Source organism: Heloderma suspectum, chromosome 1, assembly GCF_057233095.1.
Source record: "Heloderma suspectum isolate Gila_16-S chromosome 1, 16-S_ref, whole genome shotgun sequence".
In the NCBI taxonomy this organism is placed as follows: Eukaryota; Metazoa; Chordata; class Lepidosauria; order Squamata; family Helodermatidae; genus Heloderma; species Heloderma suspectum.
This window is the reverse complement of record NC_139458.1, coordinates 94,171,764-94,191,205: the sequence shown is the minus strand read 5'-3', so window position 1 is coordinate 94,191,205 and position 19,442 is coordinate 94,171,764. Positions and strand designations below refer to the sequence as shown.

At 41.6% G+C, this 19,442-nt stretch overlaps 1 protein-coding gene across 16 annotated transcripts in view; it reads left to right on the top strand.

Moving 5' to 3' along the window:
* The first annotated feature begins 5,777 nt into the window (after nucleotides 1-5,777).
* CD44 (CD44 molecule (IN blood group)) overlaps nucleotides 5,778-19,442 on the top strand; it is a 97,938-nt gene continuing 84,273 nt past the window's right edge. For all 16 annotated transcript variants that reach the window (XM_084851397.1, XM_084851418.1, XM_084851443.1 and 13 more), the window contains exon 1: nucleotides 5,778-5,999. In XM_084851397.1, the coding sequence (XP_084707523.1) occupies nucleotides 5,933-5,999 (67 nt within the window). In that variant the 5' untranslated portion in view covers nucleotides 5,778-5,932. The remainder of the gene's footprint in view (nucleotides 6,000-19,442) is intronic.

Sequence of the window (19,442 nt, the reverse complement as noted above, 5' to 3'; positions counted from 1 at the left end):
CATTGCATCCGTGATGCTATCTAGCCATCCCATCCTCTGCTGTCCCCTTCTCCTTTTGCCTTCAATCTTTCCCAGAATCAGGGTCTTTTCCAATGACTTTTCTCTTCGCATTAGGTGGCGAAAATATTTCAGCTTCAGTTCAGTATCTGTCCTTCCAATGAGCAGTCAGGGTTGATTTCCTTTAGGATTGATTGATTTGACCTCCTTGCAGTCCAGGGGACTCGTAAGAGTCTTCTGCAGCACCGCAGTTCGAAAGCATCAATTTTTCTGCGCTCAGCTTTCCTTATAGTCCAGCTCTCACAGCCATACATTACTACTGGGAAAACCATAGCTTTGATTATACGAACCTTTGTCGGCAAGGTGATGTCTCTGCTTCTTACTATGCTGTCTAGGTTTGCCATAGCTTTCCTCCCAAGGAGCAAGCGTCTTTTAATTTCATGGCTAAAGTCACCGTCTGCGGTCTTGGAGCCCAAGAAGGTAAAATCTGTCACTGCTTCCATTTCTTCCCCTTCTATATGCCAGGAAGTGATGGGGCCAGATGCCATGATCTTAGTTTTTTAATGTTGAGTTTCAAACCAGCTTTTGCACTCTCCATTTTCACCCTCAACAAGAGATCCTCTTTGCTTTCTGCCATTAGGGTGGTATCGTCTGCGTATCTGAGGTTGTTGATAATTCTCCCGGCAATCTTAATTCCGACCTGTGATTCAACCAGCCCAGCATTTCAAATGATGTACTCTGCATATAAGTTAAATAAGCAGGGCGACAATATACAGCCTTGTTGTACTCCTTTCCCAATTTTGAACCAATCGATTTTTCCATGTCTGGTTCTTACTGTTGCTTCTTGACCCTTGTACAGGTTTCTCAGGTGACAGGTAAGGTGGTCTGGTACTCCCATCTCTTTAAGATTATATATATAAGTATTTACGTAGCCTATCATGGCTAACCCCCCCCCCCAAAAAACAAAAAAACCCTCAGCATACGCAAATGGCAGCGGCTACGGCGGCCGCCATTTGCGTTTCTTATTTTTCGCCGTTCTAGCCTATGTAAATATTTACGTAGGCTATTACAGCGAAAAAAAGGGGAATGCAAATAGCGTAGTGGGCACTATTTGCGTTCCTCCCCCCCCCCCCGTAATAGCCTACGTAAATATTTACATAGGCTAGAACGGCGGGGGAAAAAGGAACGCAAATAGCGCCCACTACACTATTTGCGTTCCCCTTTTTTTGCCGTAATAGCCTACGTAAATATTTACATAGGCTAGAACGGCGAAAAATAGGGAACGCAAATGGCGGCCGCCGTAGCCACTGCCATTTGCATACGTTGGTTTTTGGGGGGGGGTTAGCCGTGATAGGCTACGTAAATACTTACGTAGCCTATCATGGCAGCCTGGCTGGACACAAATGGCGGCCGCTATGGCGGCCGCCATTTGCATCCGCACCAGCCCATCCATGGCTGGAAATCCAGCCGCGGATTGGCCTGGCCGGCTGCTCCGTGGAGCCGCCGCAGAGCGGAGCCGGCCAGGCAGGATTCCAGGGGGAGGACTGGATCGCCTTCCCCCCATTGAGGATTCCGGGGGGAGGGAAGGAGCGCCTCCCCCCGCACCGCGAATCAATCCACGAAAAGGTAAGTGAGTTTCGTACATCCCTACTAATTGTGGTACACAGATGGGACAATAAGATGGTGCTGCTCTCCCCGTCCATTCATTCATTGTCATTTCAAGAATCCCTGGAACTAGTACCTGGCTATTGTTAGTGCCTCTTACACAAGGAAGGTATTACCACGTTGCCTTGTTCCAGCAATTAAGACATGTGGCAGTAGCCTTGGGAGGCAAGAATTCTGATAACATCTGCACCCTTCCATTACCACAGTTGTTGTTGTTCAGTCGTTCAGTCATGCCCGACTCTTCGTGACCCCATGGACCATAGCACGCCAGGCCTTCCTGTCCTGCGCTCTCTCCCGGAGCGTGCTCAAGTCCATATTCATTGCATCGGTGATGCTATCTAGCCATCTCATCCTCTGCCGTCCCCTTCTCCTTTTGCCTTCAGTCTTTCCCAGCATCAGGGTCTTTTCCAGTGGGTTTTCTCTTCGCATTAGGTGGCCAAAATATTTGAGCTTCAGCTTCAGTATCTGTCCTTCCAATGAGCAGTCAGGGTTGATTTCCTTTAGGATGGACTGATTTGACCTCCTTGCAGTCCAGGGGACTCGTAAGAGTCTTCTCCAGCACCACAGTTCGAAAGCATCAATTCTTCGGCGCTCATCCTTCCTTATAGTCTAGCTCTCACAGCCATACATTACTACTGGGAAAACCAAAGCTTTGATTAGATGGACCTTTGTCGGCAAGGTGATGTCTCTGCTTCTTACTATGCTGTCTAGGTTTGCCATAGCTTTCCCCCCCAGGAGCAAGCGTCCTTTAATTTCATGGCTACAGTCACCGTCTGCGGTGATCTTGGAGCCCAAGAAAATAAAATCTGTCACTGCTTCCATTTCTTCCCCTTCTATATGCCAGGAAGTGATGGGGCCAGATGCCATGATCTTAGTTTTTTTAATGTTGAGTTTCATCACCACAGTGCCTGCTCACTAATCCCAAGCATTTTCAAGGAGAGCTGGTTTAGAAATCTTGTGAGAAATTTTTCACACTTAGAAGTACAATTTTTACCTTTCTTTTGGTGGAGCTGTATCTATTTGCTATGAACAAATGTAATATTCCTGAATATTACACATACCTACATTTTTTTCCACGTAAATATTTTTTCCTCTAAACGTGTGAAGGTTCGCATAAATGACTACTCATAAAAATATGCATGTAAACAAAATTTAAATTTGAAATTAAAACATTCAGAATCTTCTAAATCTTATTAATCAGTAAAAAGGATGGCTGTGTAAGCTGTAGCATTACATAATCAGTATGGAGTTTAGATGTGTATCTGTGAATAAGAAGCCCATATCTGGTATAGAGATTGCTAATATGTTTGCCCTTTTTGGCCATAGTAAAATATTTTAGGGACACCTAAAAGCAGACCTTTGGTTCCCTTTAAACTTACTTGCATATAGGCAATGCAGGTTGACATCAACCCGATAATGGATATATCAGTTCACACTTAAGTATCCATATTAAATTAAGGACACAAGCTAAGTGCAAACTGGCTTTTGAGCTTTCAGGCATTAGAATATTGTCTTCTCTTTGAGATGGAGAAAGGAAAAGGTAGAAGAGAATAGTTCAGGACTGGAGGTGTATTTTAAACAAATGTTTAAAGTCAGTATTTAAAGGAGCCAGATGAATATTGGTTCCAATTGTAGAATCAGGAAGAAAGGATGTGGTCAGAGGATGGAGGATGTAATTTTGTTTTGACAGAGAAGAGAGCAAAGGAGAAAAGGAAGATAGAAGAATACAGAGAGAAAGACAGAAAGAGAAGTTTTAAAAAGAGCTAGGGGAGGAATACATTTGAAAATCAATAGACATGTAATTAGAACATGAAAGATGGAGCATACTTAATGAATGTAAAAGAATGAATGTGATTGTCATGACAAAAAGAGGCAGTAGGTTGGTTTCATCAGAAAATTGGGAATACTACTAAGCTAAATGTAGTTGTCCACTAAAATGGTGGACCAGATGGAGTTTAGGTCTGATTCAACAAGGAAATATATGTTCTTAATTTTTTTTGTTCCATTTTCATAAGTTTATTTTTGATCATTGGTTAAACATGTTTTTATATTTTTATTGGGGTTTATTAAGAAAGTTTGCCCAGTCAGTCTTAAAGATCATGATGGTTTATTGGGAATGAAGCGGTCTTTCAGATTGCAACTAGATGTGACATGGGAGATCCTTGATCAGGATTTCCCACCACTTAAAAATAATAATAGTCATTGAAGGATATGAATTGGATCAGGACCATGGCATTAAGGAAAAGGAAGGATTAATGCTGCATAGTATCTCTATGAGGCAAATAGCAGCTTCAGGGCCAATCTACACTTATGGGTTTTTTTGCTTCCAATTTTCAGGTTTCACCGCCCATCTTTCACACTATGCAGTACCCACCTCGAATTGGAAGCGGCATTTCCAGCTTCCGTGCTCCCGCTTTCAATACCCTGATATCCCAGTATTTCCCCTTAACGTGCTCTGATTTTCCGCCTTCGCTACTGTATCTGGTCATAGTCCCCTCCCCTGCCTGTCCATATTCGGCGGTGTTTGTATTTCCCTCCTGTCCAATCACAGCTCTCAACAGCTCCATGTCGTCTTCCAGCTACTGATCGTATAGCTTCCTCAGCACTCAATGTTTCCTCAGCAACAAGCAAAGGGCTGGATGTGCACGCACTTGTCTGATCTCAGAAGCTAAGCAGGGTCAGTAGTTGGATGGGTGACCGCCTGGGAATCAGGCTTCCTGCATTGAGCAGGGGGTTGTTCTATCCCTTCAAATGAGATGAAGTTTTACTCCCTTCTATCCCCCGCTTTGGATTTTTTTAAAAAAAATTAAGGCGTTATCTTCGAAGAATTGTGGCTTCTCCTCGATGTTTTTTTTTTTCTAATTCAGGCATGATCTTCGAAGATTCGAAAATCTTCAAATTTTCGAATCTTTGAAGATCATGCCTGAACTAGAAAAAAAAAATTGTGGAGAAGCCATGATTCTTCAAAGATAACACCGTAATTAAAAAGAAATTCCGAAGCAGGAGATTAACCCGACAGGACACCGAATTCATTGCGATGGCGGGCTCAATGTAGATCGGCTCTTGGTGACCATTTTAACTGGAAAAGTGGCATGGGCAAAGATTAAATGCTTCAGGCTGTCCTGCAGCAGGATACAAAACAACAATGTGGAAGATCTGATCACAGATAGCTCACATCATGTCAATCTGCTTTGCACCTGAACACATCCTGAATTTACTTTGGCCCTGAACTCACCTGGAATCTCCATTTTGTTTTGAGAATGAAAACACCCTCCACCCCTAATTGTTCTCAGCCTGTTCTAATAGTAATCAAAGGAGTCCTATAGTTCTGATTAACGTTATATGGCTCAATTGTTGTCAGCTTGAGAATAGCTTCAGTTATTTCATAAATGTGGGGGTTATAGGAAGCATGAGTGACTGGTGCTTCCCCTTTTTGCACTTCAGGTATGTAACATCTAAAGCACGTAAAGGCATTTCTCCTACTGCACAAAATGTGTGACCTGGAGCAAGCACATTTCATCATGGGTTTAACTTTTATGTAAGGTTCCACTTTGGATTTTAGCCTAGAAGCACAAAGGGAGAATTTGCAAAGTAACATCCCCCCTCCCGACTATTTCTCTGGAACATGCAAACCGTTCTTAGTGGGTGACGTTGCAGAACTGAACAGAGACATAAATTCATTTATGATGTCTGGTGCAGAAGTGACTGGATCAGGAGAAGAGTATTGGCAAAGCCACAGCAACATGTCGTCCTTTGTTTGCACTCTCTGCCCCATGCAGTGAATTCACAAGGAAAAAAATAGATATGAAAATTCCTTTCTAAAACTCAATAATTCTAGGCATTTAGATAGACTTTGGGAGAGCCATGTGGTCCACAGACAGCTCCCCCTGCCCTCCCCCAAGATGAGGAGTTGCACACCGGTTCTGGCACAACTGCCTCAATAAGACTTCTGACTTCCTTGTGATGAGTAAAGGACATTTGGAGCCTCCATAAAATGCTGCCGGTAACTGTGCTTACTCATAAGTAGCAGCCTTCTCTCCTCCCCTTTTTGCCTAGTCACTTTTGTTTCGAATGGGTGTGACTTTTGATTTTGCTCTCCTCCCTGTTATGTCACTACTTCAGTTACTTTGAATTGGAATAAAAACTGCAGCAAACTTCAGACGCTGGCTTTCTGTGCAGACTTAACGAGACTTGGGACCTCCCCCCCCCCCTTTGTGTAGGCTGGGAGAGGAACTCCTTGCCTTTTCCACATTAATTCGAAGAGGAAACAATGGCTAAGTTCTGGCTGTGTGCAGCTGTTGGATTTTACTTGTTGCAGCTTTGTTTAGCCCAGATAGGTAAGTGACTTATAAATGAAATATCTGATAACTACCTGATTAGCTTAATATGTTTCAGATAACAAAACTTCCCCCAGCTTGTCAGCTCCTTGGGTTACTAGAGTAACTGATTTCATTGATATTTTACTGTTTGTTTCTTTATTGGTAACACTGAACTGTAACCTGTGTGTTTTTTACAAGCTGTGTGTGTGTGTGTAGGCTAGAGAAGCATAGTGTATCGATTCTGTACTGTACTTCTCTAGCCTATACAAGCTAGAGAAACTGAAGGTGGAACACTGACAATTAAAGTTAACAGTATATACGGGAGCATGACAGAGCTTCAGCACATCTGGTCCATATTCAGCAGTGGAAACCACAGTTATGTATTTATTTTTGTTCCCTTCCTTTTGTGAAGCATAGAGAAAAAAACCCTCTTCAGACTTATAATAGCTGTATTTTTGTGTTCATGCATGCTGAAAGAGAAGCACTTACATACATAAGAGATGCAGAAGCAAGCCATGACTATTTCTCTTCTCCATAATGGGAATGAAAATTTGAGATTCCAAGGACAAAAAATGAACTGTGGTAGCTGGCTTTAAAGCCTTTATTTGAGCAGACTGGTGAGATTTCGATGGAAACTTTAAGCCAGTCTCTAGCCCGAATAGGGAACTCTTACCCCCCCCCCCATAGCTTTCCGAAGTCTGTCCATGAATAATGAAATAAAATGCTTCCTTGGGAATGAAAGTGATTCATGTGTTTAAGAAAATCACATGCACACAATGACAAAATGCTCTCAAAGTTTGATGTGATACAGAACCACAAGTACTTGTGGAGAAATAACTTTAACAGAGACTCATTGTTAATAGAAATTGGCTTGAGCTGCTTTGAAGGGAATCTATTATCCTTTCAGCCTTATTTTTTCTCCCCCACCAAAAAAAAAAAAACACCACCAGTTCCTGGGAGGCTAACAAACCACTTTTTCATAGTCATTGCCTCCTCAGTGCTCTTATATTTGAACATCAAGAAATAAATTGGATAATGCTTGTAGTTCTACAGATTTTGAAATGGGTGTGTCAGAGTGCACAGTTCCAAACATGTTTTGGAATCAGCAAGAGAAAATTCCAGTATATGCATTTGGAAATAATGGAAATGTTTACTGTGTGTTTAGTGTGTGTGGGGTGGGGGTGAAGGTCAGATACCTGAGTGTGCATTTTCCAAACCTAAGGAGGTGTTCTTGCACTGTGTGAGATATATGAGGTGTGGCTAAAATTTTGGAATAGATATAACATATGTGTGTGCACACGTACACTGTCGAATAATTATGCTTCTTATTTAGTTATCCCTTGCTCAGCCAATATCTCCTTTTATGAATGGCCAAATCTTCTATAAATAAGCACAGCCTGCAATTACTCTGGGCATAACATTTTTCCTGAAAGAACAATGGACAGATACCCCACCCCTCCTGCATAATCTAGTCTTTGGTGCGGTTAGAAAAAAATGCCAAGCGTCACGTATGTCTCACAGTCACAGGAGACTTTCTTTAAAGGCTTAACAAGGTATTAGATTATGGCTACAGTATATTTCATTTGGTATGCAGTACATTCCAGGCAAGCTTTGTAGTCACAATTGGCTTTGCAACTGCAAATTATTCTCCACCCCCCTGCCCTGAATTGGAGGCAGACAATAGTTTTTTTCAAGGAGTTACCACTGATTGAATAAAGGGGCCCGCTGCTTGTAGCATGCATAGTCATCCCATTTCTTCCGTTGGTAAACAGTTTTGCAGGTTTTTGTATTGTTTCAAAATCCCGCAAAACTTATTTGATCAGAAACAATAGTCTACCCATGTATTTCTTTTGTCTATCTTTGGGACCTGAAATCCATCTCAAACCACTTTCAGCACTCTTTAAAAAGGTATCTGTCTTCACATTAAGTGCATCTAAACATGTAAACATTTCTACAAAGAATATATTATATAATTCTTTACCCTTTCTAGTAATTTTATGATAGCTAGTATAGTAGAATATAGAATTCTAGTCCAGAGAATGTTGGATGTAGGTCAGTGAGACTTGAGTACGAAAGCCTGCGTACCCATGAAGCTTACTAGGTAGCCTTGGGCTCGTCACTTTTTCTCAGTTTAACCTATAGCTTATCGGGTTCTTGCAGAATAACCTTATGTATGCTTACATGAGCTCTGTGGTAAATGAGTAGGATTAAGATGTGACAAGTAAGTAAGACATGTTACTTTACAAATTTAGGAAGCTGCCTTATACAGTCCGACCATTGATTGACTTAGCTCAGAATTGTCTGCAGTGACTGGCAGTGGCTCTCCAGGGTTTTGGACAGGAGATTTCCTCAGCCCTCCCTGGAGATGCCACGGATTGCAAAGCTATGGCCTTGCAATATATGGTAATAACCATGTGCTGTAGGATATTATTGTACCCATTTTGCCATGGCTATGAGATGTCAGATTGCACAAAGCCATCTAGGAAGAAATAGCCAAGTAGTGATTTGAACTCAGGTCTCCTGATTACCAACTGCCAAAGTCTACTGGTTCATAATGCCTCTCATTCAAATGGTAAATTCAGGTCTGGTCCAGATGTTGATTTGTCAGTAGTACAATGGGTTTAATCTAGATCCTTTCTGATAGCCAATTTATATGTTGTGTAGGAGTTGCTGCAGCATGGCTGCTCCAGCACTACTCCTAGAAATGTTTGAAGGAGCCAAATTACAGCGGCAGAGCTGGTGAAATCATTTCTTCCCACACCAGGCATTGGTTGCAACCATGTTGCCGGCCGTTCTTGATTGATCTCCTTCCTTCAGTTGTTATTGGAGACAGTGTGGAAGCAATCATGCCACTTTTCATCGTTTATTAGATTTGGTCTTATGTCTCCCCCCTCTACAATAACTTGGCACATTGAATTGTTGAAAGCAATGTCCTAATTTCTTTGAACTCCTCCAGATATCTCTGTTAACAGGAGACTTGGGAATGCCAAGAAATGGCAAGGGTCAGAGTCCTTATACTTAAGAGGTACATAAACATGAATATAGAGATAAGATGATGCCTTCAGAAACATTATTATAGAAGAAAATGGGATTCTGTCTGCTGTTTTATTTCTGTCTGTCGAACAGGATGACTTTCAATCTATATTTTATATTGTATGTCCTTTATTCAAACCTGTAGATAAAGCTATTTGAATAGCCTTTCTTTAGGCTACTTTATTTTTTTTGTGCTGATATTTTTGCTATTTCCCCAAAGGTTTAAAGTAGCGAGGTTCTAAGTAATATGTTTGACCTGGAACTTAACAGAACCCCACATTGGTGGTACACATTTCCCTTTGGATTCTTACTTGTCAATTTCTGGTCCCAATTCAAAGGGCTTCATTTTGAACTTCAAAGGCCCTTCATGTCTTGGGACCAGGATACCTGAAGGATTTCCTGTCTCCACATGTTCCCACCTAGACCATAAGATCTTCTTCTGGGGCCCTTCTCTGGGCATTTACACTAGGTGAGGTGCTGCAGGTGGCTACTGGGGAAAGGGTCTTCTCAGTGGTGGCACGTCTGCTCTGCTATGGAATGCCCTTTCCAGTGAGGCTCATCTAGTATCTACCTTGATAATGCTTTGGAGCCAGGTGAAGACCTTATTTTGAAGGCCTTTTCATCTGCTCCAGGTCTAATCAGTTTTATCTTTGCCACTTGTTTTTATGCTGCTTTTATATATTTATTGTTGAACACATTATTGTGTGTTTTTATTTTATTTTATTCTTGTTGTAAGCCACCCTGAGAACATGGTTATGGAGTAGCATATAACTGCCATAAATAAATGACAAATGAAAGAGTTGGTGATAGGAGGGCTGAATGAGAGCACTTGATGGGTGTTCACTCCTTCCCAGTCTGAGTAATCAGTAAAGGCATCAGTTGGCCCAACCACTATTTTTGATTGGATAATGGACATCACCTTCAGTACATCTATTTCAGTGTGCAAACCTATCCATATGTGGGTGGGGGTTGGTGGGTGGGAATCTCTTCATATGATGATAATTCCTGTTACTACAGAGAGTCACAGTTGTGGTCAGGTTTCAAAAAAAGGCAGGGTTAGAATCCCTGTTCAGAGGAAATCATCTGGGCAATATGAATTAGAGTACAGTAAAAATTCAATCCAAGCAAATGTCTGAGGTCATTACAGCTGCAATTGTAGTTTCTTGGGCCTGCTTCAGATAGGGAATGGAAGATGACAGAAGCTTCTGAAGGAGAAAGGCGTGGCGAGGGGGAAGTGACGCTTCTGGGCAGTGGGTTAAGGCAGGACTGAAGATCAGATATTTAATCTTTGTTTTTTAGGGAGTAGTCTAAAAATATAGGACAAGAAATTACAAATGCAAAGGAACATGCAAAGGAGATGGTGGTGAAAAATATTGTAATGATAGGTAATATATGGCAGGAGAGAGCATTATAAGAAGACTGGATATGCTTAAAAGGAATGGCGCACTATGGGTATTCATTGATAATGAACCAGCAAGAACATAGCACAGAATGTTAGCCCTCAGAAGCAAAGAGGAAAAAAGAATAGTTTAGGGACATTTTAGAAATGTATGTGAATTTTTAATAGTCTAGATAATAGTCACAACATATTCAATACTGAAAGGTATCTGTGCTACCATTATCACTGATTCTGTGATAGTTCTGTTGCTCAAGCATTGATTTACACTAGTACGCTGTCATTAGGGCTAGGGCTGGGGCACAGTTAGATCCTACCCATAAGGAACAGAGATTGTTGTTGATTTTCAAGGCCAATGCCATCTGCACCTTATTAAAGGAGAAAATAGGTAAAAGGGGGAAACAGGATGGATTCCATAATTACCCACCCCAGGAAATTCTACAACTCAGAACTGGATATTTGTTCAGATTCAAAAGTTATGGTTACAGCAGTTCAAATAAACATAGATTCTTTGCTCAGGCTGTTCTGTTTTCATTTCTGAATGTGCCATGTGGATCGACAGAATGTCAAGGTAGTTGAAAAAATTGGAAATTAAAATATTTCAGATATTTTCCTCAGTAAGATCCACATCTTCTTTAATGAGAAAGTGGTTGCTGTTCAACAAACAAAACAGACCAAGGAAAGAAACTGCTTTCACTGGAAAACAATAAATGTCAGGGTTGACCTGCTGTCTGTAACCTTTTAAATAACAAATATCAGAGAAATTGGCAAACAGGAAAAAAAGGTAGGAAGGATGGATCTGAATGAAAAAGGAGTCTGAAATATTTAAGGATTTTGTTTTTTATTAAGGCCTTTTTATTTCCAGTGTGTTCAACTTTTTTTGACATTTTGATGATCCGCATACAGAATGCAAAAGAAGGCATACATTTCTGAAGCTGTAGCCTGTGCAGAGGGCCTAAGTGCAGGATTCTACTAAGAGTTTTTATGAAATAGCTTGTGTGTAGTAATAATTGAATTTAAATACTTTTCTACTTTGAGGTATGATTTTTAGTAAATACCTTTTACTATTTTACCTTCTATGTTCACTGTTTTAGATATGGAGCACTATACAAACATTGTAAATAAATAAATAAAATATGATGGGCAGTTATGGAATGTTTCCTGTTCCACCATCTCCCCCCGCTTAAACAGGGTGCAGAGTTTGGGCTAGCTCAATTATGACACATGGTTCTTTGTCTATTTGGGATTTTAAATTTTCAAGGACAATGGTAGCCTACCTACTTCTCAAAAACAAGTGGTGCAGACTTGAAATTTAAATAGATTAACAACAAGGTTTTTAATGTCTGATCTGTAGACACAAAAGGCACCAGTTCTTCTGACCATTCATCTAGTCAAAAACAAGACAGGCGTTTGTGATACGGACACACAAATCAATACAAAAGTGTTTGGCTTTGGTTGAAAGCTCAGTGGCAATTGCAGTAGATAGATGTGGTCTCAAATGCTGCCCACAGAGATTAACCAGAGAATTTTTTTTTAAATAAAAAAAAACGGTGAAGCAGCTATCTAATTCAGACAAACCATTTTTTTCTCATTCAGCAGTGACATTTATAATAAGCTTCAGTATGTACAATGTCCATAGTCCTAATAGGACAGGTCTGCAGTTTGGGATAGTCCCTCACTAGTCCACATTGTTTGCATGGACCAGTGAGGAAACAACACAAGATATGCAATCTACATGGTTGGCTTCCCATGTGAGCACAGTGACAACCCAAGGAAAAGGGCACTTGATTTTTCCTGAGATCCTTTCTAGCAAGGATGGGCAACTTTGGGCAGTACAAGGGCTAATTCCCCTCCTGGACCCACTGCAAGCTGTATTCCCCTCCCCGCCCCCGAGGCCACACTGCCCTTACCGCCACCCCAGCATCACAAAAAAAGGGGGGAGGGAAGAAACAAGCTAAATCTGTCATTTTAAGTCTTTGTAGCCACTATCAAGCCTTAGGATGGACTAATTTATCTTGTTTTCAAGCTGGATTTGACCATTCTAAGCCTCTGTATTGGCTTGCTACTGAATTTTGGCAGCACTGCAACTTTTTCTCCCCCCACCCTTTTTAAATAAAAAAATAAGGGTGGTCGGGGGCAATGGGCTGTATGTTGCCCACCCCTGCTTTATAGTCTTTTTAAAAAAATACTATACCTTGCCTTTTAGGGTAATGTTCTCACAAAGTGGCTTCTAGCAATAGATGAAAACAATTACAAAAAATATAGAGAATACAAATTAAAACTAAACATTACGTTAAAAAAAAGTCATGTCAGCATGTGATAGATCAATGCAAGGAGGCTTAAGCATAAGAACCCAGAGAGACTTAAAAGGGGAAAAAATAATAACCATGGAAGGCAAGGAGCCTATTTAAAAGCAACCAATGAGGTTGCCTGACAAAAATACCTGCAGAGGAAATGCTGTAGATGTGGGTCACCACTGAAGAGGCTCTGTCTCCGGTGCCTGCCAATGTGTTTTTTCCTGGGAGATCAGAGAGCAGAACCTCTGAGGCTAATCTTAATGCCCAGGCAGGCTCAAATGGGTCTAGGTCAGGCGTGCAGAACCTCTTTCAGCCCAAGGGTCACATTCCATTTTGGAGAAGCTCTTGGTGCTTCTCCAAGAAGAAGCACCACCATTCCAGTGGTGGCTGGAGCTAAAGGAAAAAGGGATGAAGCCAAAAATACTATTATATTTTAGCTTAAAGTTCTTATGGCCAGTAACTAAGCTTTAGGAGAGGTATTTCAATCTTTTAGAATGAAGGAAAACTGTGCAAAAGCCAGGAAAGCACAAAACGATTGGCGGTTGGGGGGGAAAGAGGTGGGACCACGGAAAAGGGGTGGGGCCTTCTGGGCAGGTCAGATTGGGACCCTGGAGGGCCAAATTTGGCTTCTGGGCCTGAAGTTCTGCACTCCTGGTCTAAGTTAAGGGTAGGCAATTTGTGACCGTCCAGATTTTAGCTAAGGTGTAGGCCAAGACATCTGGAGAGCCACAACTTGCCCATTCCTGGTATAGGTTGTCCTTCAGATAACTTGGTCCTAAACCATTTAGGGCTTTAAAGTCAATACCAGCACCCTAAATTGAGCCTGGAAACAAATTGGTAACCGATGCAAGTGATGAAGGATTTGTGTAATATGAGTGGTCCACTATCTCTAACTAGCACCCTGGCAGAAGCATTCTGTACCAATTAGAGTTTCCAAACTGTCTTTAAAGGCAGCCCTGTGTAGAGCATGACTAGTCTAGTGTGAATGTAATCAGTGCATGAGTAACGGTGGGTTGTTTAATCTAGCTAGAGACACAACTGACATACCATCCTAAGCTGGTAAAAGGCACTTCTGGTTACCATTGCTTCCTGCACCTTCAGAAATAGCACCAAGTCCGGAAGAACACCAAAGCTGTAGATGTGATTCTTCAAGAGGTGTGCAACCCTGTGCAGAACAGCTTGCGAACCTGCATCTAGATAGGCAGTCTTCTCAACCAACAGTACTTGTTTTATCTGGATGATGTTTCAGTGTATTTGCCCTCATCAAAACCATTACATGCTCATTGTTTAGAGTTACAGCTGGGCCCATGGCATGCTGGTGAGACCTCAGAGTAGATTTTGGCCAGCATTTAACCTATTTCCATCTTTTTTCCCCCTCTCTCCTGGCAGCCATCACAGTGTGGGATTCTAGTAGCTCAGCGAATTGTACTTTGTGTTCCTAGGTTGTCTGCAGAATTCAAGCTGCAATTGACTATGTAGCCAGTAGTTCTTAAAATTGCAGTTCGTACAAAACGTGGAATCTCCACAGCAGGCTTGAGTTGCTTCGGATATTACACATTTGCTAAGGAAAGTCAGGTGTGGAAAACAGTACATAACAGACATATAATCCTTGTAAACCACCCAACCACCCATCATGGATCACTGCCTTGTTGTGGCGAAGGGGCTTGCGTAACTCAGTGAAGCCATAAGCTATGCCGTGCAGGGCCACCCAAGACGGACAGGTCATGGCAGAGAGTTCTGACAAAATGTGGTCCACTGGAGAAGGAAATGGCAACCCACTCCAGTATTCTTGCCAAGAAAATCTACTATTGTGGGCAAGAATCCCTTAGAAGAAATGGAGTAGCACTCATAGTCAACAAAAGGGTGGGAAAAGCAGTACTGGGGTACAATCTTAGAAGACTCTTACGAGTCCCCTGGACTGCAAGGAGGTCAAATCAGTCCATCCTAAAGGAAATCAACCCTGAGTGCTCATAGGAAGGACAGATAATGAAGCTGAAGCTCCAATATTTTGGCCACCTAATGCGAAGAGAAAACTCCCTGGAAAAGACCCTGATGCTGGGAAAGACTGAAGGCAAAAGGAGAAGGGGACGGCAGAGGATGAGATGGCTAGATAGCATCACGGATGCAATGAATATGAACTTGAGCACGCTCCGGGAGAGAGCGCAGGACAGGAAGGCCTGGCGTGCTATGGTCCATGGGGTCACGAAGAGTCGGACACGACTGAACAACAACAAACCACCCATACAGCTTTGGCTATTGGGCAGTATAGAAAGCTAATAAATAATAATATACATTGTGGATCGTTCTGTCACAAACCATATGCATTTGTTTTACTAGAATGCATACCAGAAGCCACAACTAGCTGTCAAATGTACATCACTTGTGCACACAGACACCACACATGATAATCTATATGCAGTTTGTAGCATTTTTTTTCAACACAAAAGCAGCCCTTAGCTAACATCCTGCCCTTCAGAGTTATAAGAGAACTTTGCTGATTTCGGTTACCCTGCTGGGATTTCAGTGTAAACCACCTAACCTTTCTAGTGTGGTTGGTTGCACCATACATTTCAGGCAAACTTTCACTGGCCTATAAAAACATGGCAGACAATATGTATGTTACCTTTGAGGCTGCATAGAATCCCAGTTGCAAAGAGGAAACAGCCAAATCTGATGCCTTGTCAGTTCCCTGATCTTCTCAAACCACAAACAGGCTCTCCTGTAGTGTTGGGTCTGCTGTAACATCAGTAGCAGCTGGCTGTGATTTCCCTGCTCCTGCTTTTGATGACCCCACCCACAGCATGAAAGGGATGTTTGGATGTGAATTAAATAGAGTAGAACAAGAGGGATGAAAAGATCGGGGGGGGGGGAGGGAAAGAGGGTATCTTAAAAGGATTTTCTTTATCAAACTGACATTCCTGCTCATTTTAATTCCATTTAACAAATAAGCTGTTTATGTAACACTCTTTTTTCTAATGAAGCCTTTGTGGGTATAGTCAGTGTTGACAATAATTGTCACAAGAGAACATTTCCCCAGCATGATAAAAGCAAACATGTTTCTGTTGTGCTCTATAAGTTCTAAGCGCTTTGTAAAGCTTAGATTAACTAACTGAGCAATAGAGCTCTTGCAAGGAGTTCTGCTTTGATCCAAATTAAGCCGTTGCAAGCTTATTTTGTGTATGATTTTAATTTTTGTTTTCTAAAATTATTAATTAAAAATAACATTGGCTATTATGCAGCCAAAGATAAGTTTTTTGAGGCAACATTTATTTGAGTGGGAAAATTAAACACATGTTTCAATCTCTTCCACTGAAATCAGTTGGACTTAAATGTGCTGAACACTGGCTGGATCATATTCATTCTGGGGAAAGTTCAATAACAACATAAACACTTCAAATGAAACTGATCTGAAAAGACAGTGATCTAACACTACAGTCCTGTGCATGTCTAACCAGAGATAAGGCTGATTGACTTCAATGGGATTTACTTCCAGGTAAAAGTGCATTGGGTTGTAGGCTAAAAGTGGTAGTACTACCTGTATAAATAAGCTTAACACAACTTTGCCTACAGCATCTATAGTTAGTATAAAATAACAACACCAAAACCCATTAATGATTAAAACTAGGAAAAAAGACTTGAAATACCAATACACCAAAACAGTTTTGAGCTTGTGGAAAAGAATGATCACATGTGCAAAGATTGTGGTAAAAAGTAAGCCTTCAGCACTGGGAATGGTGCCATTCCAAAGTGATACCAGAACTAGCTTCTAATTTGGAGAAGAGTCTGAAACCGTGATGGTTAATTCTGGCAAAACTTGTAAATGCAGAAATTCCCCAAGAAGGAAAATGATTTACAGTAGACTGTCTCTTGTGACATTTGGAGATGGAGCATGGTTTTGATTTTGAGGAACTGCTGTGCAGGGTGGAGCCAACTTGATTCTGATTTTCCCTTCCAGTCTGTTTTTTGTTTGTTTGTTTGCTACTGGGTGGGTGCCCTTTAAGCAAAAGGGAGTGACATGCATGGGCAGACATGCTAAGCATTACAACTGCATCTTTCATTATTCAGCTTCCCATGCTGACATGTGCATTATGTCCAGGACCTGGAGATCCTTTATATATCATGTACAAAATGCTGCCATGGTTGAGCAGGGGAATCTTTTCAGTGGACTAGCAATCCCCAGGGCTGTCAATCAGCCTCTACATCTCCAGGCCAGATGTCCTTTCAGATGTTTGGAAAACAATCCAAGATGCTGTTTTCTATAGAATGCACAGAATCTTTATGACTACTAGATGAGCAGTTATGAATAGTTAATACAACCATTTGTTAATTGCATTATCTCAGAATGTTTTTCAAGTAGGACCACCTTCTACTAGACCCTGCCCAAACATTATGATCGTCATCAAAGGCCCTCCTCTAGGCTTCAATGCCATCTGGGACTAGGTGGGTAGTGCCTGGAGAGAGGACCATTTCAGCCATAGTGCCTCACTATGTTCTCCCCAGAGAAGCTCACCTGATTCCCACTTCAATGTATCTTTGGTGTGAGGAAAATTACAATTTTTTAAATTTACCCAGGCATTTCAGTATGTTGGATACTAGATTTTAATTGCTGGATGGAGCTATTGTTTATATTGTTTATGTTGTCACTGTTGCACATCAATAGTATTTGTTGAAGCTGTTTCGCCTAAGAAACAATCAATGTGTTTCTTTTAAAGTATTTTAATTGTTTTAATATGGTGTTTTATTCTTTTATCTTTGTTCACTGCTCTGAATTTTTTTTTATATCAAGCGGTATATAAAAATGGTAAATACATACATACATACATACATACATCAGAGTGGTGATCCAGTAAGTTACCATGATTCTCCCACAGCCATTTTCCTCAATGTAGTTCCAAAGATATGGATGACTTAGCTGGAAGGATAGATGGCAAACTACTGGAAGGAAAATATGTATTGTAAGAAAAAAAAACACTTCCTTGAGGGAAGTTGTCAGGATCCTCCACAACAAATAAGCAACATTAGCATATTTATACAATAGTAATAACAACAAGATCAACAGGAAAGGCCCTGACAAACTTGGCAGGAACTGCATGCACTTCTATCATGCTGTTTTGTCACACATTAACCAGATGTCCATGCCAGTGCTTGGTCATGGAGAAGATGCCTGTCTCACATGGTCTCCTGTCCTGCCTTTTTGGTTTTGGTTTTTTTTTTAGGACCAGACCAAAGGCCTGTTCTCATAGTACCCAATCAGAAGTCTACAAGCAGGACATGAGGGCACTGTCAGCCCCCTGCTCATTCCACAGCAAATGGTCAGAATCCTGCTGTGCAGACTGTATTGGTCCTTTTGGTTACCCAATCTGTGATGCTGATAGGGATGGGCAAGATCCAGGCTTGCAAAGAATTAGATGCACAATATATGCACATCCAGTCAGTCCTTCAAATTCATTGTAAAAATGCTTCTAATTTTATCTTAGGGAAACTCAAACAGATGTTTTATTTTGTGAGCCAAATAAGTTGTCTATTACTTTATAAATGACACTTTTAACCTTTCATGGAGTAATTAATTAATTGGGGGCATCAAAGGGAAAATGTTACTTTGAAAACTATGAAAGCAAATGACGCATTCAAAAAGACAAAATCTAGAGCAAAGTTTTGTGGTGGTGGTTTTTTCTTTTAATTTTGTTACTTCTCAATTTGCTCTTGTGCCAGTGAGTCAGACTATTTCGTTTACTTTTCTGTCCAGACCTAGTTCATCTTGTAGTTAAGTCTTCCCTGTCTTCTGCATTAGATATAGGATTGTCATGGCCTTTTGCCTGTTACATTCAGATTTGCAACTTTGCCTCTTAACCATCCTAGAAGTATCGTCCTATGAGCACCACAGCTATACCTGATCCATGCACAACTACCTATCTGTCAAACCCTCTCCACTGTCAGGGCCAGGGCAGCTGTCAAGCGTAGACGTGGTTGGGAACCTGACGAGGGCCACACCTCAACAACGTCCCGCTGACAAGAGCCGCATGGACTTTCTCCTTCTCTTCATCATTGCAGCCGGTTTGTTCACCAGCCTCTCTCTCTAGCCCAGACAACTGTGATGGTGAAGGGAAGGAGCAGTAGATGCCACTGCCTACTTGCCTACTGCCTCTCTGCCTATCAAGCAAGCAAGTGGTAGCAATGATGAGAAAGAGGATGGTGAGGAACAATGGTGGTGAGAAGCCAGACTCACTGAGGGAGGGGACCCATTGAAGGTGTCTTGCATATAAGGGTCCTCAAAAACCTAGAGCCGGCACTGGTGAGGGGCAAAGTTGGGAGTGACTGCAGTCAAATCTAGGCCTTCGGGTAAGTTTTCCAGCTCATTGTCCATAAATTCAAAGGGCACTAGGGCAGTATGCCGAAGATCCTGCTCTATTGAGCAGACAAAGGCAGAAGACCGTTGTCCTACCTTGTAAGCCAGTCTAGCCAATCCAGAAGCTTTCTACTGCTGGACTGATTGATATTCCACATCCTGTTCAACTGGTTTGAGTTCCACCCAATTGCATCCACATAGGAACTTAAGAGCCAGTGTGTTGTAATTCTTAGAGCAGGGCTCACCCAGACATGAAGTTCACTGGGTGACCTTAGGCCAGTCACTGTCTTCCAGTCTTGCCTATTTAGCAGTCTTGTTCTGAGGAAGGTGGGTAGGGTGGGGGAAATGACAGTGCAATGATTCTGCACCTAACAGTGGCTCTGAGGGCT